The following is a 27,018-nucleotide window of genomic DNA, read 5'->3' on the forward strand; positions in this document are numbered from 1 at the left end:
TTTGGGACAGGGCAGTTATTCATTGTGGGGGCCTGTCCTGCACATCCCTAATCCTGGTTGCTACATGTCAGCAGCCCCTGCCAGGGGCTTAATCTAACATGTCTCTACATGTTTCTAGCCCCTGGGATAGGAGTGGCTATTGCCCTGGACACAAATGCAGCAATACAACCTTTTTAAAATAGAGAGTGCAGTGTGTGTGTGTGTGTGTGTGTGTGTGTGTGTGTGTGTGTGTGTGTATGTGTGCACAGTCAGATTCACCTTGGAAGGTGATCTGTCACAGGTTTTCTTGATGTTCTTGTTCGTATACTCTCAAAATGTATTACCTTTAGACCCATGCACTTTGTAATGTACTGTCTTGTAGAAGGAAAAGAATTTTGTTTGGTAGAAACCATATTGAATGAATTCATCTTGTAGTATTATCATTAGCATTATTCATCGCATTGTTATTAAAACACACATTGATTTTTATTTGCGGGGTATCGATTGAGGTTAGTGGGCAGGAACGTGGCATGAATCATAGATTCCTTGTCCGACACAATATGGCGCACTTCTATAAAACAAAGTATTGAACCTGTCTAGCTTTATAATGAGTGTTTCATTTTTAATCAAATACCTATAACTAGTTATATTTTCCCTATAAGGTATATTTTACAACCTTTTTTTTTTTGTATTTTAAACTTTTTTTCCTATATAATATATTATTCAAACTTATTTTAGAATCAGGTTTTTGGCTTATAAGTATTATAATAAGTATTTGATAATTATGTTAGAAATAACCAAAATTAAAGAGAGTATTGAAAATTTGTGTAAATTCATGGAAAAGGACAAGTTGCTGGGCTGTGATGCCCGCCCCCGCCCTTCGTCCCTCACCCTGAACAGCAGGACCTCCCCTTGGGTCACCGGTTCATTTATTCAGTCAGCAGGTATTTCTGCGTGCCTGCTAGGTGCCAGGCACTCTTGGGGCTGGGAGGTAGAGCAGAGCCGTGTCCCAGGTGGCATAGAGCGGACATTTGCATGGCAAAGCAGGTCATAAATCATGCTTGCCAAATGCGTGGATCCAACGTCCCCCAAAAGCCATCCTGAGGGTCGCCCCTGAGCATTTCTCTGTAAACGCTGTTTTGGGGTAAAATGCAGTTTTCGTGGCTCTGGCGTTATGCCCTCTGCTTTTCGGGTCTTGCTCTTTTTCTGAAAGGCTGAAGCTGGTCGCTGGCCCTGTGGGGCGCTCCAATATCTTGCAGAAGACACGGTAGGGGTGTTAGTACCCGTAGAAAATAGTAACAGAAAACATCTATCGGGTGTTGCATTAAACAGGGAGCAGGGACCCTGGCAAGCAGGCTACACGCAGGGTGTTGTTGAATTCTTTGATTCTTAAGTTTCTCATCCTTGCAGACTCCCACAAAGGAAGGTTTCTACACTACCCTTGCAATTGTGATTTAGTTGCTTTTCTTTCCTTTTTATCCTCATTTCTCAGAATAGAGGTGATTCCGTCAGAATACAGATTATTTGTATTTCTTGTCAATGTCCAGGGAGCATGGAGAGCGTGTCATGAGTGATGCCAGTGCCAGCTAACCGGTCCCTGTTGGCTGAGCCTGATGGCGCCACCTGTGTGGGGCCACGGTGGTGCAGGTGGGCTCGGAGGCACGGTCTGATGTGACCCGCTCACCCTCACCCAGCCTCATGATACCCAGGGGACGGTTTCCTTAGTCCTCCCTGCAATAGGGGACATGCGATGGACTGTGTCTGGAACTGGTGACAGCTTTGTAGGAGGGAGCGGAGGATGAGGATGAGGAAAGGAAGGCGTGGACAAGACAGGCGAGGTGGGGGAGCCCTGGAAAAGGGAACCCCGCCCCTCCCGGTCACACTATTGGGCAGGAATCGTCCAGTAAGCCTCAACAATGATTCCTGCAGTGTTTGCCTCATAGTGATTTTCTGTTTCCCTGTTCCTTCTACATTTATTAATTGGAATTCTACTATAAGGAGGAGCTGTCTGTTTGACCCCACTGACGTATTCAGTTATTTATTTATACCAAGAGGGACTCATGGACATTAATGTTGCTTTACTCTGTGGGTTACTCATGACTTTCATTGTTAATTTGGGGGCTCCAATGGTCCCAGCCATGGCCGTTGGAGACACGTTGAGTTGACTTCTGTACCCTTTTGCCATGCCGTCACCATTTTGTTTTAGCACATTCTTACTTTCTGGCTCCATAAGGTGTTCCTGGTTCGTCCCGTGTGAATTTGGCCCTCCGTCTGGAAACAGCCATTTCAGTACATGCAGACGTCAGCATGCGTTATCCACGCTCTCCTTGAATGTGTCAGCAGTCTTCCTTGGCGAAGCTAATGGACGGGGTAGCCGGCCCTGGGACAGGGGGAGGACTCACCGAGGTCCTTGTTTCCCTGTTGCATCTGACTTTTGGCTTTAACCTTGGTTCTCTGACCTTGTGTGGAAGGAACACACAAGAAAAATAGGAAGTTCGAGCTCCTGCTTATTTCTTGCATACACAACTTTTTTGTTTGGTTTTTTTTTGATGCGAGCAGAGATGAAAGCTAATGGCCGATGACCGCGAGTGACAAAGAGTGATTGCACTTTAAATTGGTCTCCCTTACCTTGTCTCACAGGTTGTTCGAAAGAGCTGCTTTGCAGCTCTGTTAATTGAATTTTGCCCTAACTGTTTCCAATGTGCTTTTTGTTGTTCGTTTTACCAGATTTGCTGTCGCTTTCACAGAGTCAATGAAGGAAATGGCACTCCGGCAGTGGGTACGTGTTTATTTCGTGTTGTTATTTTGGTTGTGCTGGCGAACTTGCACAGTTGGAGAACGGAAAGGCAGTTTTACGGGAACTGACAATTTCCCATCGACACTGCCTGCTGTAGCCACAGCAGCGTATTATGTTTCCCATGTAGTGACATTTTTTATTTGTATAGCTGCTCTTAAAACTTCACTGATTTTTTTTATGTGGTTATTGAATAGTGAAAATAGCCCGATAGCCAAATCTTTATGTTTTGTCTGTTTTTATGTTGCTCCGGTTGGGTGAATTACGGGCTATCTTATAAATGTTGCAGCAACCTCGAACACACACAGAACAATTTCTCAGGTGGCATACTGTTTATTTGAAGAGCTTTACAGAGCTCGGGACTTTGTAGCTGTACAAGGTACCCCCCCTTATGACTCGGGGGACAGGTGAAATAGATGCTAGGAGCCCGAGTTCTCAGTGGGCAGCTCTGTGAAGGCAAAACAGAGCTGGTGCCTGCAAAACTCAAGAAAAGGCCGCCCCAGAGGTCGCTTCCTCTGGGGCACCACAGGCACGAGCCTTTCCTCTGGTGGGGTGACCCGCGGTGGGCGTGTGTGGCCACCATGCTGGTCCCTGTGTTCTGCCAGCTCACCGTCTGTGGGCTGCACTCCTGTGTGTGATGTCCCAGGCTCTGCACATTCTTCGTAGAGTTTCAGTCTGTGAAACATGGTGCTTGGTGACCGCTGTAGTGGGTCAGGGACCGACGCCATCCTTTGTGGAACTGGCGGTCCCTTCCCGAAAGCCCAGGATCCCCTGCACATGGGACGGTGAGGTCTGCCTGGACCAGTGTGCTCTTCCTGTCACACCAACGCTTCCCAGGCAGAGCAGGGAGGCTTCATCTCTTAGTGCAATTTAATGAGCGGTCAGTCTCAGAATCTAAACCAGTGACTCTCATTGTGGGGTGCCGGGGCCTTTCAGGCCTTCACACATCGAGCCTGTTTTCATACTAATGCTCAGACATTTTTTGCCCGTTTCACCATTTGAAAGGCGATGATGGAATAGCCTGCTGACACCCTGATACTCATTGGAGGGCACCCACGGCACTCAGAGTCATTGACCATTTCTTGCCATCCACTTGTAGTTTCAAAAAAAGTCACTTAAGAATCTCCATGATAAGGCAACAGAATTATTAATTTTGTAAATATTAGCCTTAGAATACATTTTAAAAAACATTCTGTGTGACAAAACAGGAGAAGCATGAAGATCTTTTGCTGCGTGATGGTCATCTTGAGAAGAGGCCCTTAGCTGGCAGTTTGAGTTGCAAACTGAACTAGCCACGTTTGGACACGATTTTTCTTATCTGAAGGGTGACTGGCAGACAAGCCGTGGTTATTCAGACATGGGCGTTTGGTAGACAGTTTCTTAAAAACGAATGCATGGAGCCGGTGACGTCCAGAAAAACAGCTGGCAGTATTTGTTGCTGATGGTAATCTGAAGTGCTGAGCCAAAATTAGAGTTTTGGAAAAGGCTGACAGCTTTCCCAGAGAGACTTTCCTGCCGAGATTGGTGGTCATATTAACAAACGCGATTTTTTTTTGGATGTTGTATATTGAAATGTTTCAACATTTGGGAGATCCAGATCACTCAGGGAAACACTATTTTCCAAATGGCATGGCATTAATATAATACCTGGCATTACAGAGCCACGCATAGGTGAAGGGTTCATTGAAGGTGTAAGAGACCAGTGCACGGTGACGTGCTAACAGCGTGTGAGTTGACCCCAGGTCCCATCTTGCAACTCACCTTTAAGGAATTACCGTTTGTTGAGTTTGGGGATAGTACCCAAGAATAGTACCTGTGATGGCTATTAAAATGCTCCTCCCCTTCCCAACTCCCCATCAACGAGACACAGGCTTTTCTTCATATACCGCGGCCAGAACAACACACGGAAGATGGATGGGATGGAAGAGCAAACAGGAGAATGCAGAGGTCCTCTGTTAGGCCAGACGGGAAAGAAAGCTTTTACCAGTCCAAGCACGTTCCTTCTCCATGAATTGATTGCCCCTTTCCCTAACTTCTGTCTTAAATGTCACCTCTGTCCATGAATCCTGTGGCTTTCCCAAGTCAGTATAGATGTGTTCACTTACTGTATCATTTACTTTCTGCTGCGTAACAAATCACACCAGACGTAGTGCCTTAAACACTTATTCTTTGTGGGCATTTCTGGCACGGGAGCGCTCAGCCGGGCTGGGTGGTCCCGGCAACCTGGTTGACATGGCTGGGACCTCAGCAGGTGTGGCTGGGACAGCCGAGGCCTTTCTCCACGCAGACTGTCATCTTTTATTAGACTCAGGGCAGGTGACATCAGGCTCCAGGTCACGGTGCTCGTCACGTCTCCTGCTGCCTGACGTTTGCCACCGTCCTGTTGGCCAAAGCAGCTCATGGGATGGTGATCTCTCTCTCATTATAGAAGGCTCCTCAGGGTGGCCTTCCCAGGACACAGGTGCAGGGAGGGGGGGTTCATGCCCATCATAATCACCTGCCTCCCTTTGTGCTGATCCCTCGTGATAAAAACACTTCTGGCCATAACCTTCCTCCCCATGTGGTCCGGAGCTCCTTGAAGACCAGGACAAGGTCTGGTTCCCTAGAGAGCAGCATTGCTACCTCGTGGTCAGTGACTAGTTATTGAATTTACTTTACCAGGGATGGGTCCTGGTTTAGAAACTTTTATGAGAGAAATTTCCAAGCATCTACAAAAGCAGCAAGGAGAGTAGAGTGAATGGCTGGCTTACAATTCTTCAATTCTTATTTAATCGACTCTCATTACACACACACACACACACACACACACACACACACACAATTTATTTTTCTGGAATATTTTAAAACATCACAGCCATCATGGCATTTCACCTGTAAACAGTATACCATTTTACCTGCGAATGCACCATGATAAAGATTTTTTTTTAACATAAGCGCCATGTCGTGGATAGTTTTCAGTGGGAAGACGACAGACAGCGTGTGAGGAAGAAATGAAGAGGGCCTCAGGAATGGTAACACAGTTTATGATTTTTGGTCAGTCAGTTTTGGAGGAACTTGAGTGAAGGCATTTGGATGGGGGCGGGCAGGGGAGCGGGGTCTCTGAGCTCCAGACACACGTTATGAGAGACCAGCCTGGGGGTGAGGATCCGGAACACAGCTCACAGGGGAGGGCGCCGGGGGTGTCACCCGTGTCAAGGTGATAACTGAAACATGGAAACGATTATTCTTAGATGAGTTTAACTTTCCAATATAATAAGACATGTCTATTCAATGCAGGTGGATTACATTTGGGGCGGGCTGGGCGGCCACGCTGATGTTTTGTGCTGTCAGCAGGATTATCTTCCATCTCAGAATGAAGCTGACCATTCATGTGGCCGTCACGCGAGCGGTCAGCCACTCCATGTCTACTCCAATCCTCGGGTTAGCCGTCTTTGTTTTCAGAAAGATGCTCTTCCAAGTACAATAACCAGGCATCTGAAAAAGTGTCGAGAAGGCAGCAAAAATTGTTTGACCTTGGATGATGATTTATTTTTTTTGGTGGATGATTTTTCAATGAAGTTCCGTTCAATACCTTTATTTGATTAGTTTTGCAAATAAAAACTGTGTATAAATAACATAAAGGTTCGTTGTTCAGCCATATTTATATAATTATTTTAGATGGATTTTTGTAGAGGGACTGGTTTTGTTTGTGTATCCTGAACAGCGACACGGTGTTTGGGTAATTAGGTTTTACTCTTCATTATTAAACCACCAGCTTTTGTTTCCTGTTTTGGATGCTTTATTTTAGTGAGCGGGATGGTTCAGATGGTACATTAGTTGATCCCACCTAATTATCATCAAACCAAAATCAAGTTCCAGTCACCTCAGATGAGAAAGAATTATGGCATTTGCTTCTTATTGCTTTTGAGATTTTAAAAGAGGGAATATAGATTATATAGTTTATGTGGGGATATATGTAGCGTTGAGCATACACTCTGGTCTAAAACTTGTGTTTTCTCAAACTTAATTTAAATGAGAACACACGTATACACGGACACACCCTCGGTACCAGTGCTGTTAACAGCCATATAGTGCAACCCACAAAGGTGAGCGATGAATGTAATTTTAAATTTTCCGGTAGTCACATTTAAAAAAAGCAAGTGGAAAGAAGTAAAATTAGTTTTAATGGTATATTTTATTTATCCCACTGCCTGGAGTTAGCCAATCTGCAAAGTTTGTGCCTCCAGGAGCCCTCACTTCTGACACCAACTGTGAGTTCAGGGGGTTCTGGGAACCCCCGGAAGTTTGATAGTTTGCTTGAAGGACTCACGGAACTGAGTGTTCCTACGCTCACGGTTACGGTTTATTACTGGGAAAGGACGCAGATTAAAACCGGCCAGATGAGGAGACGCATAGGGCTGAGCTCTTCGTGTACTCCCCCCACACTCCCTCCCTAGAGAGTCACGGCATCTTACACTCAGGTGTTGACCTGAGACCATATACACAAAGCACTGCCTCCCAGGTAAGCTCGCCCACGTTGGTTGCCCAGAGTTTTTATCGGAGTTTCATTACGTAGGCCTGATTGATTGGTTAATTCGTTGCCCACATACATGGCTGCACTCAGTCTCCGTCAACTGATACTGCTGGACAGGAAGTTCACACCCTAAATCACACGGCTGGTCTTTCTGGCGTGGCCAGCCCCCACTTAACACTATTGGTTGTGGCTGGCCCCGCCCTACCCAAAGACATGCCTCTCAGGTATCACATAGATTATTTCCTGGAATCCACAGGCAAAGGCCAGACCCCTCCTGGGCCAAGGCCACCTTCTTTACTGCACACCCACTATATCCACAATCTTATTATTTCAACATGTAAGCAGTATACAAAGGACTAACGAGGCATTTTGCATTTTTTTTTTTGCACTCAGTCTTCGAAATCCAGTCTCTGTTCAGGCCAGGCCCCTTTTGATGTCTCAGTAGCCTATGCATGAGGCTGGTGGCTGCCGCGTTGGACAGCACATACCTACACGTGGGAGTGCCGTTTCAAACCTGCTAAACACAGACTCCTAAGGTCCCTGGTCGTGGGAGACATATTAACAGACGTGCCAAGGGGAGGGTGTATTTTGCAAGCCGCGGGTGAACTTCAGCCCTCTGAGAAAGCTGGGGTGTGCCTTTGAAAACGTTATTTGGGAGGCTGCATTTATGATCACTGATCTATCTTCGGCTGCCTCTAGACAAATTACTTTGATTGGATTTCAATAAAGATGGTTGGTTTTACTTTATCTCTTTTATTGCGTTGTCGGAAAAGTCATGAAGCAATTTTTGCAAAGAAAACCACAGAAAAATACGTCATGACTTTTCCAACAACCCAATAATTTGAAATGCCTCTGTTTGGGCTCAGGTCGTTATTTTTTAATTTTTATTTTTTTTCAGCTGAGCCATCCTGCCACCTATTGGCAGCTCAGTGGCAGCTCAGCTCGGGTCATGAATCGAACCGGCAACCCTGTTGCTCAGAGCTCACACCCTTTTTTTATTTTAAGATTTTATTGGGGAATTGGGGGGATGGGAACAGCGCTGGGGAATTGGGGGAAGGGGAACAGACAAGTTGCTGTCGTTTTGTTCTTCAGTCTAGTTGTGGAGGACGTTGCTTCACTGGCCCAAGTTGGCACCATCATTGCGCTCTTCCCGGGCGAGGCAGATCAATCGCCGGCTTCTGGACGGCTGCTCACACTGCGGCTGCTGGCCGCTCACGCTGGCTGCTGGCTACACACGGTAGCCCATGGCAACCCACTGCCACAGATGCTGCAGCCTACGCCTTCGCCAGCGACTCACGGCAGCCCAGCTCCAGGTTGAGCTGTTGTTCAGCATCTTAGCTGTGGAGGGCAGTGTCACTGGCCCTCATATGTGGGATCCGAACCAGGGCTCTCTGGCATCCCAAGCCAGTTCTTAACCATCGTGCCACTCGGCCAGCCCAGAACTCACACTCTTAAGCGAGCTCTTAACCACCTGAGCCATTCGGCCAGATGGGTCGTTATTTTTTTTAGCGTTGTTTTTATCAGCCTTAATGCAACATTGTGCCTTCTTTGCTGCACGACCCCAGAGGGCTTTTCACCAGGTCTGCGTGCCATTATTAATATTTATCATGCAAGCGCAGAGTAGGCTGTGCCCCGGGATGGCCTCACTCTGGTTTGTGGTATTATGAACTTGATTTGGCATTTTTTAGGAATTGGGTTCACTAGACACATCTGACTGATAGAGGCTTTGTGGGATGTAAAAGTAGCCCGTATGGAATTTTGATTTCCTATTACCGTAGGTAACAGACATGCAGGATGCAAACATGGGTGCTTCCAGGTGTGGTCCACGTTTAGAATGCTTCCTCTAAATTTGCCATTCACCAGAAACTGTACATATTTCACCAAAAAATTAAGAATAAGTGAGATGTGTATCTTCACTGAAGGCTCTTCTCCCTGGAGAAGCAACAATTATGGTTTAATATGTCTCCACTGGGTTCAAAACCCCACAGGCCTACGGGGCTTTTACTGCACTGTTGGCACGCTTTTTCTGATGGCATTCTGATAAGAGGACTTTCTCTGAATTCCGATATTTATGAACTATTTTTAGAAAGTCTTGAGTGTAAATAAAACTGCTTGGTGCGGTTATCTGATGCATGACAGCACCATGCCCCAAATGGCACTGCAGCACGGTTTTCTGAGGTTAGCTCTGAGCCAGCCGCCTGGTGGGGGTGCTTCTCAGCGATTTTTTTCGGTTTGCTTTTAATGTGGAAACTCTGAGTCACCACCTTCTGGGGCCTACTTTACCTGCCTTGCCTTGGCACTTGCTAAAGAAAAATCACTTTTTTGGAGCAGTTGTGGGAGGCAGCACCCACAGGGTAATTGCGTGTTCAGTGTGTGCACGTGCTCATCAAAAGGCTTTTGGAAATTAAAACACAGAAAGCAAGACAGGTTTCATTGGCCGTCACCTGCGCAGGTCGTGGCACAGGTGAGCTGGAAAGTCATGGTGGGTGCTAGTGCAGACCTGATGTCCGTGAGCTGCTTAGCGACTAACGGCTGCGTGTCTAGTGGATGCATGCTGTCCTGTGATCTGCTGACCACTGCCCCTTTTTCCCACATGCTCCGCTGCTGCGTGTCTGACTATCCGAAAATCATGTTGGCAGCAGCGACACGGACCACATCTTTGATGATAATTCTAAAGCAATGAAACCTGAAAAGCGTTCCTCTCATTGGTTTCATCTTTCGACTCTAGCTTGTAGGCTGGCCCTCCCCGCAAATGGTCAGCAGGAGAAACCCCGGGACTGATCGTATCCCAGGACGCTAATCATTTTTAGTAACTTCCGTTAAGATTGGCTCTCCTCAGATGTCTCGATGGGAAGGCGACTGTTCTTTGCACCCCGTCCCCCCCAAACCCCATATGAGAGCCCTGGGAACTGAAACGTTTTAAAATAACTCAAAGGATGGAAACCTCATCAGTGCCAGGGCCTAGAAGTCAAGTTTATCTTTTACCTGACCCGGGGCTTGCACGTTGGGGCTGATCAGAGGCATTGCTTCTAATTCTTCAAGTCTCAAAGGCAGAGAAATGTAGGGGATGCCTCTGAATAATCTGCAATAATCCGAGTTGTTTGCTCCCCAGATGTAGCTTCCTGGGCACTGTCCGGACCTGAGCAGGCGTCAGACTGTCACCCTGTGATTGTGCGCAGGGTCATGGGCTGTTTTCGTCTCATTTCTGAGGTCTGCCCCATGTATACCCACAGGCGTGGACCCCAGTTCAGTTCTCAGATCTCCTCCTCATCTCATTCATGGGTGTTTTCTTTTTTTGAAAAATCTTTCTCTGTCTAGTTCAGTTGTGGGAGTTGAGTGAAAAGAACATGCCGCTCATGGGTGTTTTTTTTTTTTTAGACCACTATTTTCTTTCCTTGCTCAAAAGCAGATTTCTAAAGGAAAAGAATAGCGTTGAAAAAAGGAGACCTGTGTTCCCTGAATATTTACGTGTTTTTGTGACGTAGGTATAATTGGAGAGCTGTTCATGTGCGAGCCATGATCTCCCTGAAGCCGCTTGCAACTATTTTAAAAGTACTATTTTTTTTTTAAGATTTTTATTGGGGAATTGGGGGGATGGGAACAGTGCTGGGGAATTGGGGGAAGGGGAACAGACAAGTTGCTGTCGTTTTGTTCTTCAGTCTAGTTGTGGAGGATGTTGCTTCACTGGCCTAAGTTGGCACCATCATTGCGCTCTTTCCGGGCGAGGCAGATCAGTCACCGGCTTCTGGACGGCCGCTCACTGTGGCTGCTGGCTACATACGGTAGCCCATGGCAACCCACTGCCACAGGGACTGCAGCCTACGCCATCGCCGGCGACTCACGGCAGCCCAGCTCCAGGTTGAGCTGTTGGTCAGCATCTTAGCTGTAGAGGGCAGCGTCACCGGCCCTCATATGTGGGATCCGAACTGGGGCCTTCTGGCGTCCCAAGCGAGTTCTTAACCATCGCGCCACTCGGCCGGCCCAAAAGTACTTTTTAATGAAACCATTCCCCAAAGTTGTAATTTCAAAATAAAAAAAGCTAATGTTTTTTTTTGGCTACCTGTAGAGCATGAAATTGCATAGATTTCCAAAAATAATAGCTGTTGTGGTTTTCACTAGCAGAAAGTTTAATTTCAGAAGGTTATATTCATCGAAGGGTGGGACATCTTTTTGTTGTTGCCGACTGGCTGTTATTCCATTATGAAGCAGCATACGTTAGCTTCCGGGTCGGTTACAAAGTCACACACTGTATTTATAGGTGTCCACCCCATAGGACCCTCGCTGTTTTAATCTAGTGATGGGTCAAGTTAAGTAATGGTTTCTCACAGACATTACAAATGAAGACTCCTCCCTTCCCACCCCTACACACACACACACACACACACGCATGGCCTTTTCCATTTTATGCATCGGTGAGCTAATCTTGCAAAAGGAATATTTGACTTTTATATTATTTCAAGGCAAGTGAAACAACAGTAAATATTGAGCAAAGAAAGCTAATTTGTATTTAGAACATTTTAATACAGAAAATGTTTTTTCAAAAATCAATATCAACCAATTTCCCTTTGCCAGATTTCTTTTATTACGATGATTAAAAATAGCCCTGGTCCAGAGTCCTTTCATACTGTAACTCTATTTTCTTGATTTGCTCAGATGGGAACTTAAAATGCCATTTACGACATGTTTTAAAAGTCTGTGGAGGACTTGATACTTGCTTTTCAGGCTTTCAATAGATTTTACAGAAATCGTGCTCGGGGATTTGTCAAGTTGAATCCTGCCGTTTCCACATAGAGTCAATTAATTCTGCTTAGAGAGTTAAGCCACCAGTTCAGTTAATTCTTGTTTGTGTAAAAGAAATCTTGAAAGGAGCACTTTGGATTTACGTAGTTCTAATTACAGAGCATGTTTCTAATGACAGCAGTGGCGAGACCAAAACCCTATGAAGCCTTACGTTCATAAGTCACATTTACGTAGGATTAGATTGAATCTGTTTTTGTCAGACGCGTGTGTTAACGTCCAAGTTAAGGTGCCACGCCGATGGCTTTTTGGCACTCGTCACCATCCTTCTTACGGGCAGTTTCCAGGCCAATGCTTCCGACTCGGGGCCTGTTAGGGTAAAGGTGCCCTCAGCCTCCGCGACCCACAATAAAATTTTCTTCAGGTTTCCAGGGAAATTATAATTAAAACAAAAGGTGTGTTTCAGGGTTCTGAACTTCAATTTCCAATTTCCAATGGTGACATATACAACGTAAGTCCAAGTTGAGACCGTGCCTATGTACCGGTTTCCACTCAGCTGCCCCGAGCTGGCGGGATGCCGCCCCTTCCAGAACCTTCCATCAGCCAGGCCGAGGGCAGGGCCACCACCTCTTCTTCCCTTCGATCGTCTCTCCCTTGGCGGGATGGCTTGTTTCCCAAAACATGAAACTGATTTGAGGATGAAGGTTGAGGTGATCAGCAGGCCACACGTAGCACCATGGGCTCCCCGTCACCGTGAGGACCACAGGGCGCCCTTCCACACACATTCAAGGGAAAGCATATAATCACCATGCACTGGCTAGTTAGACGTTCCGTGTACTGATCGGATATTTCAGCCATGTGACACATAGGTGCACCTTTTTTGGACTTTTTCACGAAAATGACTCTATCCTTTGATTACCTGTGAGAAATATCCATCTGCACCTACTTGACCCTGCGGCCACTGAAACGTGGCTCCTTACTCTACACCTGGTACTTCCGCCTTGTCTCTAAACTTGATTTTAAAAACGTTTATGCCACTGTGTCGAAATGAACTCGAGACATGGATTCTTTTTCTCTCTAGTACTTTTGTGACGTTCCACCAGAAAACACCAGCAGGAATAGTAAGTTTCTATCTTGGTACAAATATCTGGATCAGTTGTGTGAGAGCCACCCATTCCCTTGATGTCAGAGAGGCATTCGGGGAGGTCGTTACAGGGTCCTTCAGTCCTTACAGAGTCTACTCACCTGCCTGGAAGAGTCTGCCCCCCGCCTCAGTGCCTGCTTTCTTGTTTCCCCACATCTTGGATACTCTTCTCCATCTCCATCTCCATCTCCTCCTCCATCTCCATCTCCATCTCCTCCTCCTCCTCCTCCTCCTCCTCCTCCTCCATCTCCATCTCCACCTCCATCTCCATCTCCACCTCCTCCTCCATCTCCTCCATCTCCATCTCCTCCACCTCCATCTCCATCTCCTCTATCTCCATCTCCTCCTCCATCTGCACCTCTATCTTCTCCCCATTCTACTTTCCCACTCTTTTCTTCTCCAAAGGTGAGGGAGCATACTCGTTCCATTCAAGGATGTGTATTTCAAAACATGTGTCCCCAAATGCCTTCCTTCGGCTTTAGCACACAGTATGCACCAGATGGGCTCTGTCACTGGCATGTTCTCGCCTGAGCTTCAATAACGTTGTACTAACATAGTAACTATAAAACTCTAAACTTGTATTACGCCTAATATAGGGGACTTCTTTCTCTGTGCTTCTCACCTGATAGATGCTGTATTTTTAATGGGCTAACCCCCATTAAAAGCAGAGGGTAACTCTTCGCTCCTATAAAGTAATTCATCTGCGAGCAGCTGTATAGTTGATGCTATGTGATGTTTTCCAAGAGGACTTTTTTATGGCTTTTATTTTATTTCTATGAAGCAGTTGTAACCATCTATCAAATTGACTTTTGTTTCTCCCTTCTTTTCAAAAGCCGCATGCTCAGGGTAAAATCTATGTCCAGAGCCAAGGTAAGAATTTTAAATATATTTGAAAAAAAAAAATTGAGTCCTTATCTTCTAGAGACACGTACTGAAATGTGTGTGGGTGAAGTAATATGAGATTTACTTAAAATGGTTCGTAGAATGGATACACTTTTATTATTTTCTAACATTAAACTAGAAATAAACAGAACATTATGAAAGAGCAATTTCAAGTGCAGATCACTTAACGTTTCGACCAGTGAAATGCAATGTACTCTGTCAGTGGTGTGTTTAACAAAAGAGAAGGGTGAACTTCCCTGTGTAGGTTGCACTGGGAAGACCTGGCATGCCTCTGCCCCCCGTGCATCCCTTCCTGCCTCACCAGGTCCTGGCCCGACACTGGCCTCGGACATCCCTTCCCCAACCCCTTGGGATCTCCTACACACAGCCAGTAAACGGCTGTACTGCCCGATGGGAATCACGGACTGAGCAGGTCCTGGGAAGAACATAACTCGTATCACTGATTCCAGACTGAGGTTAGAGCAGGTGCGGGGGCCAGGGTCAGAGTTCAGGCCCCGTGGGGAGCTTTCCATGGTGCTGACCACCTAGGGGCACAGCCCCCTCAGGCCCACCTTGCTGCACGCACACGCCCGCCGGACCCGTTCTCTGGTGGTTTCAGTGATGCCCACAGCAGCAGAATCACTTATCAGACAAACCCTTTAACCCTCGGAGCCCAAGCCTTAAAAATGATGCGCTGGCTCTGTGAGCACGAAAGGTGCGTGCACATGTCAGGGCAGGAGGGGACTGGCACCTCCCCGTGGGTGTGAACGCACCCCCTGACGCCCACTAGCGTTTTGAATGCTGTGTAAGCTCTCTGAACCTGTTTCCAGCGGGATGGACTGGAGGCATCAGCCTGCTCAGCAGGGGTTAGGGTTTCCAGGATGGTGTAGGACACCCCTTCCCCGAGGCGACTTAAATTTACATTTCACGAAATTGCAAGCTTTTTTCTGCGCCCAAGACAATCTGTTAAATGTTGTCACTGAGTTTTTTGTATCTTAAGAATGTCCCGAGTGTTCAGAGAATTTAAAACAAATCTGTCTGAGGACATGACACGGACAGCAGGCAATCCTGTATGATTTGCAGAGGACTGAGATGAGGAACTTTAAAATAAAGACATCGTTTCTACCTGGGGCTGAGTTTAGGTGCTAATGTTTTCAAAACCTCTTACTGACATGCATTTCTAAGGAACGCAGGCTTTCTAGGACCTTAAGGCAGCCGGGCCCAGGCATGGCTGGTGGGGTTGAAGGGCGTGGGCCTTTTCTCATCGGGCTTTAAACCTCAGTGGTGGAGGGATTAACAGGCGTTTGGGAGGCACTGAGAACGCCGAGTGGCTTTATGAGGACCGCGTGTGACATGGAATTGCTGGCTCGGTGTCAGCAGCGTGTACTCCCTTCTCTTTCCTTTGATCTAGGCATCGCAACAGCACCGAACACCACCTTTAGCTGGAACACCTTTCTTCAACGCGCAGGTGAGAGAAGGCGGCTTTTGGTGGGGCTTTGACTGACAGCACCTTGTCCAGCCAGGGTCAGATACTCCTGACGCGCAAGTGGTTTTGGAAAAGAGTCTGTGGGGTCGAAGACATTCACTGGTTCAGGATACCAGGACCAGGGGGTCGCAGGAGCTGGGGCAAGGCAAGGCCGGAGGCACCGTCAGGGCCTCGTCCTTGAAAGGAAATGCCAGCTGGAGGGCGGGAGGGAGAGGATGTGACAGTCGATCTTTTAAGGATGCCACCCTCCTGGGTTCATTTCCTACTACTTTATTAGTTACGCACGTCATAAATGACCATTGTAAGAAAGCGGGAAAATGGAGAGCAGAGAAACAAAAATTTAAGCCACTTGAAATCTCAGCACTAAAAGGAACTGCTATTAACATTTTGATGTGCTCTTAACAATGTCACATATAATGATTTTTATGTATTTATATATAATACTGATAGTATAGCTATATTATAGCTATTACATTCTTGTCTTTAAACTAAATGTATTTGTAACGTAATATATTTTTATATAAAATTATAGAATTACAATTATTTTATATCTAATATATAATTATATCTATATTTATTTTTAAGGATTTTATTATTTTGATGCTATTATAAATGTCTTTAAGTTTCATTGTTGAGTTGTTTGTTGCTAATATATAGAAAGAAACTGGGTTTGTGTACATTGACACTATATTCTGCCATATTTTGTCAATTTATCTATTAGCTCTAATTACATCACGACTTTTAATTCCTTCATTGTATTAATGTGGCTTCTGTACACTTATTTGGCCAGCTCCCGTTGTTGGATGTTCAGAGGTTTTACAGCTGCTGGGATTGGACCTTCCTGTGTCTGCCCCATTGCTTCCTTAGGAGAGAGTCCTTAACACAGAACCCCTGAGTTGAGTCGGCACCTAATCAGAGCTTTCACACACCTCACATGATCAGATGCTTGATGGTATTACTTTCCCTACATGCAGTGGGGCATAGAGGGCCTCACTGCTGTGTTTCTGTGCGTAGTACCATCTAAGCACGGTCACGATGTTTACACAAAAAGATGGTTTTTGTGCAGCATCTTCTGGGATAGAAAGTCTAGTTGTCCACACATGAGGCCCCTAAGTGTCTGCCCTTTGTTTTTTTGTTTTTTTTTTTTGTTTTTTTTTTTTAGCTGAGCCATCCTGCTACCTGTTGGCAGCTCAGCGGCTGCTCAGCTCGGGCTGGANAGCGGCTGCTCAGCTCGGGCTGGACTCGAACCGCTATTGCTCAGAGCTCAAACTCTTGAGCGAGCTCTTAACCAACTGAGCTACTCAGCTGGCCCCAGTGTCTGCCCTTTGGGATGACAAATGCCTTAAGGGCTGACCAGCCCAGTCATTCTGCCAAGGTGCCAGGACAGCTAAAACTGGCCCGCCAAATGCAACCAGAAGCCCAGCATGTGCTTGTTTTAGCCGGAAATGTTTCTCCTGAGAGATCCCAAGTTAGGGGGGCTAGTGAAGGGGGGAGCTGAAGTTTCAGGTCCTGCCGTGAACTCCAGGGAAGACTCTGAAAAAGCAAACTCAGTGTCTTGCCCTCAGCGAACGTCAGGGCGCCGCTGCAAGCCAGTTTCCACACCAAAACCTTCAAACAAAACCTCCACCACATACTGTATGTCAGCATTAGGCTCCCTTGGAAAGAAAAACAAAAAAATGTCCCAGCATTTTATTAGAAATAATCTCCGAGTGTGTTCGTCAGTCTCAGTGACAAGAGCTGAGCTGTTCTCAGCTCCACAAATGAACCCACACTGTCTGCCTGCTTCCTCTTGTTGGGTCATGTGTGCCATCGTTCAGAGCCAGTGGGCCTATCTTAAACTGCCTGCTGTGAGGTGATCTCATCATCTGTCCATCACAGGACCCAGTTGCAGCGTAACTAAGATTCACAATTTCCAAAAGCAGGAGGATCTGTTATTGAATTCGTCATCTCATTGGCCTTATTGATTCACGGAACAGCTTGAGAGACGTGAAAGGCTCCTTAGAAAACGTCCCCCTCAGAGACCTACTTGGCTGCACGTTAATTGTAATGTGGGCAATTAGAAGGTGTGAACACATGCAGAACGTACAGGGCACAGGGGATCGTGGGCTGTGACGGGGCTGGAGAATGGCGTAAGGGTACGATGTACCAGGATCGATCGGTGTCTCTGGGTTTTACGATCATCATCTGTTCTCATTTGCATGGCCGTCCGGCTCTGTCGTCTTCCAGACTCCAGAGCTGGGCCACCGCCGTCCCCTGTCCTCCATCTCACCCTGTCCCCTGAGTGCTTGAAACTGTGGTTGTGATTTGTCGCTTCCCTTCAAGCCTCAGGCGGTGACAGCAGAAGATGCAGTGAATTTAACACAGACGCTTAGCCATCAAACCCCCTCTGAATTCTTAGGAACTGTTAACCTTGAAATCGAGGGCAGAGGTTTGCGAGGGGTACCACTGAACACTGCATGTAAGAAGGCGGGTAGCTGATCAGTCACCGAGGTTTACAGCTTGCTTCTGAAATATCTGATGTCAAGTTTATGAAGCATTCTTTCTTGCAGTGTGTCACACACGCCCTAGCTAACAAATGGCTGTATCCTCAGCATTCAGCATTAGACAGTTTTTATGCTAACCAGGTGCCATGTTCGAACACATCCACAAGGAACAAATAAAGAACAGAGTAGGTAAAATGCCCTAAGTGGCACAGCTGTTAATTTTTCATGCGATGTTTACAATAGCTATTCTGATCAGAAGGTCTGGCATGCACCTGAAGTTACTCACCTGGTCTGGGAGGTTTTCCGAGCATTTCTGTGTACGCCTTCAATGTGGCTATGGTTCAGTGATCTGTGATTTTTGTTCTTTTTTTTAAAAAAGATTTTATTGGGGAATTGGGGGAGGGCAACAGCATTGGGAAATCGGGGAAGGGGAACAGACAAGTTGCTGTCTTTTTGTTCTTCAGTCTAGTTGTGGAGGACGTCGCTTCACTGGCCTATGTTGGTATTATATTTGTGCTCTTCCCAGGTGAGGCAGATCGGTCGCTGGCCATTGGTCAGCTGCTCATGCTGGCTTCCAGCCACTCACGGTAGCTCACGGCAGCCCACTGCAGCCTGCGTCGTTGCCGGTGACTTACGGCAACCCAGCTCCAGGTTGAGCTGTTGTTCACCATCTTAGCTGTAGAGGGTGCAGTGTCACTGGCCTTCATGTGGGATCTGAACTGGGGCCCTGCTGCTCAGAGCTGGCGTCCCAAGCCAACTCTTAACCAACGCGCCACTTGGCCGGCCCCTGTGATTTTTCTTCTTAAATGCCAGTGACCAAGATACTAAGTATTAATTCCTCGCAGGTCATCAAACCGCAAAACTATGAAAGCTTAAATTTGACCTGGCCACACTTCCCTGTTTTTCTGTTTTCCATTTTATTTCTATTTCTAGTGTTTAATTTTTTTTCTCTCTCTTTTTAAGCTTTATTTGTTTTTCTATATGGAGACTCTACTATGCTTACCTCAGACGGTAGCATTTTACTTTCTAGGAAAACTCATTTGTTTTTCATCTGAAAAATTAACGTTACTATATCCCTTTATGCTCTCCCAGCCCCCAAATCCTATCTTTCAGCTAAAATTCACTAGGTCTGCTACACTCATCTGAAGTTCTCGAATTCTTTTCTCCTTATGATAACACACGCGAAAAATACACAGAGCTGCTAGAATAGAAAAAAGGGGACAGAAAGTGGCTTAACGTGGATTGGATTTCTGTTGAGGAGGCAGCTGATGAGTCACTTACAGGATCAAGCAATGTGGTGTTGAGACCGATATGGTGCCAGACCATGAAAATGACACATTTTATTTGGAAGATAAAAAATACCATTCTCCAGGAAGTGGTAACGTTGGGAAGATTCATAAATGCGTGAGTTTGCAAGCAATGCGTTCAAACCTTCTTTCATGTTTAACTTGGACATTAGCGGAAAAGCAAAGATAAGAAAAATGAGTTTGGGGTTAAAACGAGGAAACAAAGTCCACCAAAAGACTTAGGGCAGTACGTGCCTCACCTCCAGACCTGCACAGGCCAACCTTTTTTCCTTGTTTTTAAAACCTGGCCAGGACCATCATGAGCCTGAAATTAGTCAGAGTTACCGTAAGTCATAATCAAAACATTCTGAAGATCAGTGTTGTAAATTAGCATTCCCTCTCCAGGCTGACAGTCCTAGGGGTGCTGGGGTGGAGGTGGGTCACTTCTTTCCAGCTTTACCTGACAGAAAGGACACCTGGTCTTCTGAACCTGCAGTTCTGAGCAGCTAACAATGATCTGATGTGCGAAAGCAGGATAAGGGGATAAGATAGGTTTCCAACATCTATCCTGGTCGCATAGCAAAAATAAAGAACCAAATGGTGTCTTTGTGCCTGGTCGTCACGTGGGTTTTCTTTGCATGCCTTCTCTGGGTGCCATCCTGGCTGGTTAGTTTTGTTCTTGTATTTCCTTTTTCTCCATTCAGTGATAGAGTGTCTGCTGTCCCCCTTCCTGGGACTTTCATGGTTTGTCTCCTGCGACTTCCTTTCTTCTTACATATTTGAGTAGCTGGAAGTGCTATGGCATCCTTCTCTGTGTGTCACGTCTGGAGACACATCAGCTTCTCCCATTATGTTTTTTTTTTTTAAATATGTGAAATGTGTGTGTGTGTGTGTGTGTGTGTGTGTGTGGTGTAACCACAAACCCACGTGCACTGGGCTAAGTTTTCCTAAGTGGGTGTCCCCTGGATTTCTCCATGTACAGGTGTTCTATTTCCTTTGTAATTAATACGTAATTTTTGAAAAGACGCTTTTTAGTTTCATCAAACTTTCCCTCACTGGTTTCAGCATCCTTGGATGGTTCTTGCCTGGCAATACAAGTTTGACTGTTTTCTCACACCCGACCTTCCTATCCTTAAGGGTATTCTCATCATTAAAGAGAATCGCTGCCCCCTGACCTAGATTCAAATGCCTGACCTCAGCTTCCTCTGACCTCACATGTGACTTCTGCACAGAAGATTCTAGCTTCAACTTTGGGTCAAACAACACTCACAAAAGTTTCTATTTCTAACTTTAGTTTCAGGATACTCAGAGTACTGGGGACATACAACAAAACAAACTCAAATATCTCAGTGAAATTGTTCACAGGTAATTCAGAGGCTGTGATAATTTTTTAAGGCTTTTCTAAGAGGTCACGTCTGAATCTTGACATGTCAGTAGAGGCTTTCTCCAGAGCTGGTTGTGCATTATTATTATTATTATTATTATTATTATTATTTAGCTTTATGTGATTGTGTTAAAGTGCTGTCAATGACTAATATATTCCTATTCAAGACATACAAAAGGACACTGTTTGCATTAAGCAATGGAGGAATGAAACGGAATGAATGAATGAAAACCTTTTACTGCATGACTTTTATGCCCATTTACATTAGTTTGCAAATGATGAAGCTTTAGGTCAGCCTGTGTTAATTGCATTACCAATTTCTATTGACTCAATGATCTATTTCTGCATAACAAGCCACCCCATCACACAGTGGCTTAAAGCCACCGCCAAGTAACTTCTCGTGGATTTCGCCGCTGTTGGGACCAGGTTCATCCTCCCTGCACCTGAGTGTGCTGGGCTCACTCATACGTCTGAGCTCAGCTCAGGCTTACTGACCATGAGAAAAGCCAGTTCCCTCATGACATGAATTAACGGTTGGGGGTGGGGACAGCCGATGGGGACGCAGAGCCTGGAGCTTCCGGGCTGTCCGTGGGGGTCATGGTTGCCGCGTCATCAGGCCGAGTCCTCTCCGCTGATAAAATGTCTTCTGTTGCAGAGATCAAGCAAAGCACTGATAACTTACACGTGTTTCTCCTGATCTGTGGACTCAGACAAGTTAAAGACCCGCTGTACTTAGTGGACGCCTTCGCAGGTAGGTCTGGCAGTCCGCCTGCTCAGGATCCCCTGGGCCCCCGTCTCAGCCCGCTCTCATGAGGGCTTGGAGCTTTATCTTCTCATTCTCTGGGCAGTCACACACCGGTTTCTAGATTACACTGGGAACAGCCAGAAAAATAATGGTTCTGAGTCATAACTTCTGCTGTGTTCTACATTCCTGTGCCCTCGGCTTTGAGGAAATCATAAAAAGTAGCCAATATATATATATATATATGGCTAAATATTTTACCTGAAAATGTTTTTCCATTTGTCAGTCTGTACGATGCGCGTGGGGCCATGCTGCTGAAGTTGATCTGTACGTGCTTCAGTATATTACTGAGCTTGGGTGGCATGGCGCTGCTAGTTAGTTATCTAATAATTTAGATATCTGGGTAATGCGTAATGTTCTAGAAAAATAACAATTTGCCCCAAAGTGAAAAATGTCAAATATTTACATTTTAAATACATGTAACTCAAATTGACTAGTATGAAAGAAAACAGATAGGAAATAATTTATATTGTAGTGTAATTATGTTGTCAGCTGTGCGTTATAGCCATTTTAAAAGCTTTTTTTCCCTTTTTTTTCTCCCCAAGAATGGCATCAAGAAGAACCCAACGTTTACATGGTGATCATAGGTCCTGAAGTAAGTTGACATGACAGCATTTATCTATTTCTGTTGTCTTCCTTATGCTTTTTATGTATTTTCTAAAATTAGTTTACGTTACTCTTCTAACCAAATTATTTTGTCCTTTTTAAGTAAATAATGTCTGCCTGCCTTTAAAAAAATGAAGACCAGACCAAGGTTAAAGGTCACAAGGCTTTATACATCTTTAAGATTACAGTAAAACCTTGGATTGCGAGTGACTCGGTTTGCGAGTGTTCTGCAAGACGAGCAAACATTTCTAATCCATTTTAACATGGTAAACGAGCGATGTCTAGCAATACGAGTTGTTGGTTTCCAGAAGGAATTATGCTCACAAACCAAGGTATTACTGTACTTTATTGCTGCAAAGGAGAATGAGTGAGTTCCTACAGAAACACAGAGGAGTAGTAGAGAGAGAACGCTGGTCTAAATCGCGCAGAAGGCAGACCTGACACGTGGTCCACTTTGTCTCTGAAACGCCCCTGAGCTGCTCAGCAAACACAGAGCGGTTTTTTTTCACGGGGGCCCCAATTCTGGAATCAACTTACAGTGGGATGGAAAATTAGTGTCTGTCAGCAGAAGACACACTCCGTGTGGGGAAAAGCCCATACCTGGCGCCCAGGGAACCAAGACCCACTGAAGGGCCTGGAGGTCCTGCTTCTCATGCCACAGCACTCCAGGGCTCCCACTCGCCCTCTTAGCGCATGCTCTGTTCCCCACTCAGGTCTGAGGGCTCAGGGCTCGGAGAGTCTGTGTCGACATTGGTCATCTCATGAACGTGAACTCTGATTTAGTCCAAGCAGTTTGGACAACAAAATGCACGTAGCGCTTCCAGCTGATGAGATGGAACATGGCAGTGACACCTCCCTCTCTTCCTAGTGTCCCTCTCCAGGGTCGCACAGTGCACCCCTGTGGGCGACCTGTTTCTTCCCTTTGCACGCTGCGTGACTTCACTGTGTCACTTCACATGACAGGTGTGAGCGGACTTCTACACAACCCAGAGTCTCGTGTGTTCTGTAATTCTCCTTATGTAGGTTTTCTAGTTCCCTGGGGACCCACAGAGCACGCAGTGGGGGCCCACACTTTTCTCAGTATTCTAAAAGCCCTTTGGAAATGGTCCATTTACCTAGAAAGAGGCCCCCAAACCCAGAAACATATCTAGGGCTAGAATCTCTGTGGACACATAGGCGATCAAGGAGAACAAAGCACCCCTCAGTCTACACACACACACACACACACACACACACACACACACACACACACGCAGTGCCAGCCTTTTGGTGATAACAAGATAACTCCTTTTACACTAATTAGTGTTAAGTCCTCTAGTGGCAAAGTTGTTATTATTACTATTTTAATTCTCTTTCCATCCCTCTGTTTGAAGAGCATTTGTTGAAGGAAAGTTTCAGTTTGGTGCTAAAGTTCTTGCTAACCAGGTGAGAAGGCCCCACGCTCAGAGTCCTGGGCTTACAACAACAGGGGTCTAGAAAGAATTGAGTTCACGGGGCTTTCTTTTTCATTGTTTTCATTTTTATGGCTGTATTTTGTTTACGGCACGTAGCACGTGACACTGGCTTTCCAATTTTGAACATTTCCTTTAAAAATAAACTTAGTTCATTTGATGAAAAGTATCAAATAAGCAGAGGTACAGATGGCATGCAGATATGACACACTGAAAATGGGCGCAAATAGTGAAGTTTGGGCAATGGCTCTCCAGCTGCTGGTTTGCTTGTGTGGAGCCAGGACTCAAAGTGATGAGAGAAAATAGCCAGGACAGGGAGCCCCGGTGTGGGGACCCCGACCTGCTGTGATGGTCACAATCCGAGGGTCCCGAGACCTTCAGTTCACTGCCGCGAATTACTGATTTTTCTAAAGTGCTTCTTCCAAAGGCATCCACTGCCCATCATGAAAGCCCCTGCAGGAAACAGGAAATGCGTCCTCTGGGGAACATTCGCCACCTAGCCAACCAGTGATCAGCACGTGGCACTGTGCCACCTTCATGCTCAGCCGAGCTTTCCTGGGATCTGGTCACCTGTGCTCCGTTCGCAGGAGAGACTGAGATTCCAGATCTGAATGTGCTGCAGTAAGTAACGCAGCCTTCTGCTCAGCCTCCCGAAGGCCCCACCTCCTAGTGTCATCACCGTGGGGGTTAGGATTCCAGCACAGGAACTTGGGGCGCGGGGGGGGGGGACACAGACATTCAGGCCATAGCAATTCCCCACCTCATCAAAGGTCTTCATCAAATCTAAGGAGAAAACAAAAGCCACCCCCCCCCGAAACCTAGATGTCATCTCAGCAGACAGAAGAATGTTTCTAAATTCCTAATGGCAGCATTGAATCCAGTGAGCCCCAGACGCCTTCACACAGTGTGTGTGCGCCTTATTTCCCTCTGCCCCAGAGAAGGTTTGAAACGGATACACGCAGGCACACATCAGAGCCTCCCACGACTCAGGCAGGCTCGTGCCTGTAAGTCATATGTGTGTGTTTGCTTTCCAGCCATGCGGGGTGGCATCCTGGTGAGTGTTCACAGCCGCTCTCTGGGGACCAGGGAGGGAAGCCCTGTTTTCTAAAAGCCCTATGTGCCTATTTCCATGGTGTAATCTTTTACCATGGTCAGGTATGTGGGTGTGCATAGCTGGCTCTTGTGAGCTGCCAGAGCCAAGTCGGCACAGTGACACACACACACACACACACACACACACAAAGATGCTTTATCAAACAACTCTACTTAACCTCATGCTGTTCACACACTAACATTAAAAAATAAAAAAATAAAAACCTGTTTTATGCCAGGCTTTGCTATGCTGTGCTATTCTATTCCGTTCTATTCTATGTCATTTTAGAAAAGCTTGTTTTTAACCCCAAAACTGATTTCACGATTAGCTCCATAATCTGAAGTTTGGAGAACACGGACTTGGCTCCGCTGGACGATGTGTGTGTGTCCTCTAACCGTGTCCCCCCATAAGCCCAATGCGTCGGCCGTTTCCTCAGCAAAACTCTGTCCCCCGATCATGTTCTGGCTCAGACGTGCTCTTGTCGGGTCTGTTTCTCCTGACCACTCAGTTCCAACCCAGCTCCCCGCCGTCGTCATGATCAGATTTCCAAACATCTATCAATTTTCAGAGTTAAGGGTTCAATTCACCACCGTGTCTAAATATAGAACTAGCAGGAGACTAAAACCATTTTACACTTGAATTTGAACCTGTACTACAGCGTCCCGGGTTAATATGCTGATAATCTGGAAACGGATTTGAGAAGTGGGTCAGAGGTCGAATCTCGGGACATATTAAAATCCGTATTTTAATGGCTAGCTCTTCCAGCAGATGAAACGCCCCAAGTACTACCATTATCTTTGACAGCTGATGTGAGTACACTCTTCTTCGCTGCCTTTGTTACCTGCACAGCTCAATGACTGAATCAACTCTTTAGGTAAATTACACACTTTCGGAGGGCTGCCGCTTTTCCAGGTCAGTTGCGGCGCCTCTTAGCACAACATTGCATCGACTTGGTTAGTTAATACGCCTTGACAAAGCGCAGCTTGCTATTAGCGGGTAATTGCGGTGTACGCAGCAGTTATTTCCTCACGTCCATCTCCCCACGGAGAGACCCCACTGAGGAGAGAGCTGCATGGCTCAGTCAGTGCCCCGTGGCTGCAAGCATCAGCCCAACTTCAGCACAAGACGTTTGTTGGAAGGTTGCAAGAGCTGCTAAGAGAATTGCCCAGGGAGGGTAAAGGCCAGGCTGGCACCGAGGCAGGAACCAAGAAACCTCCGGCGCCGGAAATCTTAGCCGGGAACGCTTTGCCCCAAGCAGCATGCCTGGGAAAACACCCTCCCCCATCTCTCTGTCTCCGGACCCTTCTGTCCAGGTCCAGGCACCCGATCCCAGACCACGTCCAGAGGGGGAAGGGAGAGCCCCAAAGGAAGCGGGGCTCTGGTGGGAAGAGGCGAAATTGATGCTGAGGGGTCCAAGAAAGCACAGGTGCTCATGATGTACGTGGATTACCTGTTGCTTTCATCAGCGACCAAACGAAAGAGCTGGGTACGATCAGAGGTCCGTTGTGGGAATACGATGGCCGTCATGTTTGTCCCTGGCATCAACTCAGCGCGTTTTCCCACGGAAATGGACAGAACGCTGTCTTAGTGGTGACGGGTGTGCTCAGACGGCAAAGCTGTAGTAAGGCCGTCACCGCTTACCTCGTCTGCTGTTGTGGGTGCCCCAGAGAGACGGGAGGCTTGGTATCTTTGTGTACTTCCTGTCCGTTGACATGAACAAAATGTACATTATATATGCATATACCTATCGTGTATGTGTATGTGTGTGTGTGTGTGTGTGTGTGTGTGTGTGTGTGTGTACAATTTTACTTCCTTATTCATTTCTTCACGAACTTACTGCGTGCCACTGTGCTGTAGGCAGGTGAGCCTGTCCCAGGGACTGGCACAGACCTGGCCCCAGCTCTTGTGGGGCACGTGTCAGTCGGGAAGACAGGTGTGGATGAGTGATTACAGGCTGCAGGTGTGCTGGCCGCAAAGGGACGTCAGGGCTGGATGCAAAGCCCCTTTGCCCCGCCGGCACCTGCCCGTTCGCGTGGCCCCGCCGGAGGCAGCTCCCACACTTTCTTTGGGAGGCCATCATCACCCCGCCTTCTAACTGGCATTTACTGCTCTCCCAGCCATTTATAAAACAGAGGGATGTTCCTAAGTGGTTTAAAAAATTCTTGGTGCTGTGTGTGTCTTATGTTTTTAGATGTTGTACATGTTTATCTGGGGGGCAATTCTGAGCGAGAACCTTTGAGAAGCCTGGATTTTGCTTGCATAGGGGATTCGCATAATTGTTCAGTGTTGCTAACTGCTGGCAAATTAACACGTTTGGACCCAAACGGCATCATTCATGTCTGCCATGGGTGTCAAATATAAGACCTCTCCTGCCGGTG

At 46.4% G+C, this 27,018-nt stretch overlaps 1 protein-coding gene across 1 annotated transcript in view; it reads left to right on the forward strand.

Moving 5' to 3' along the window:
• Nucleotides 1–27,018, forward strand: part of GLT1D1 (glycosyltransferase 1 domain containing 1) — an 87,180-nt gene that overhangs the window by 33,735 nt on the left and 26,427 nt on the right. The window contains exons 5-9 of the mRNA XM_019633149.1: nt 2,707–2,758; nt 14,001–14,037; nt 15,461–15,517; nt 21,344–21,439; nt 22,036–22,085. Of these exons, the coding sequence (XP_019488694.1) occupies nt 2,707–2,758; nt 14,001–14,037; nt 15,461–15,517; nt 21,344–21,439; nt 22,036–22,085 (292 nt within the window). The remainder of the gene's footprint in view (nt 1–2,706; nt 2,759–14,000; nt 14,038–15,460; nt 15,518–21,343; nt 21,440–22,035; nt 22,086–27,018) is intronic.

This window comes from Hipposideros armiger, unplaced genomic scaffold (genome assembly GCF_001890085.2).
Source record: "Hipposideros armiger isolate ML-2016 unplaced genomic scaffold, ASM189008v1 scaffold_1248, whole genome shotgun sequence".
NCBI lineage: Eukaryota > Metazoa > Chordata > Mammalia > Chiroptera > Hipposideridae > Hipposideros > Hipposideros armiger.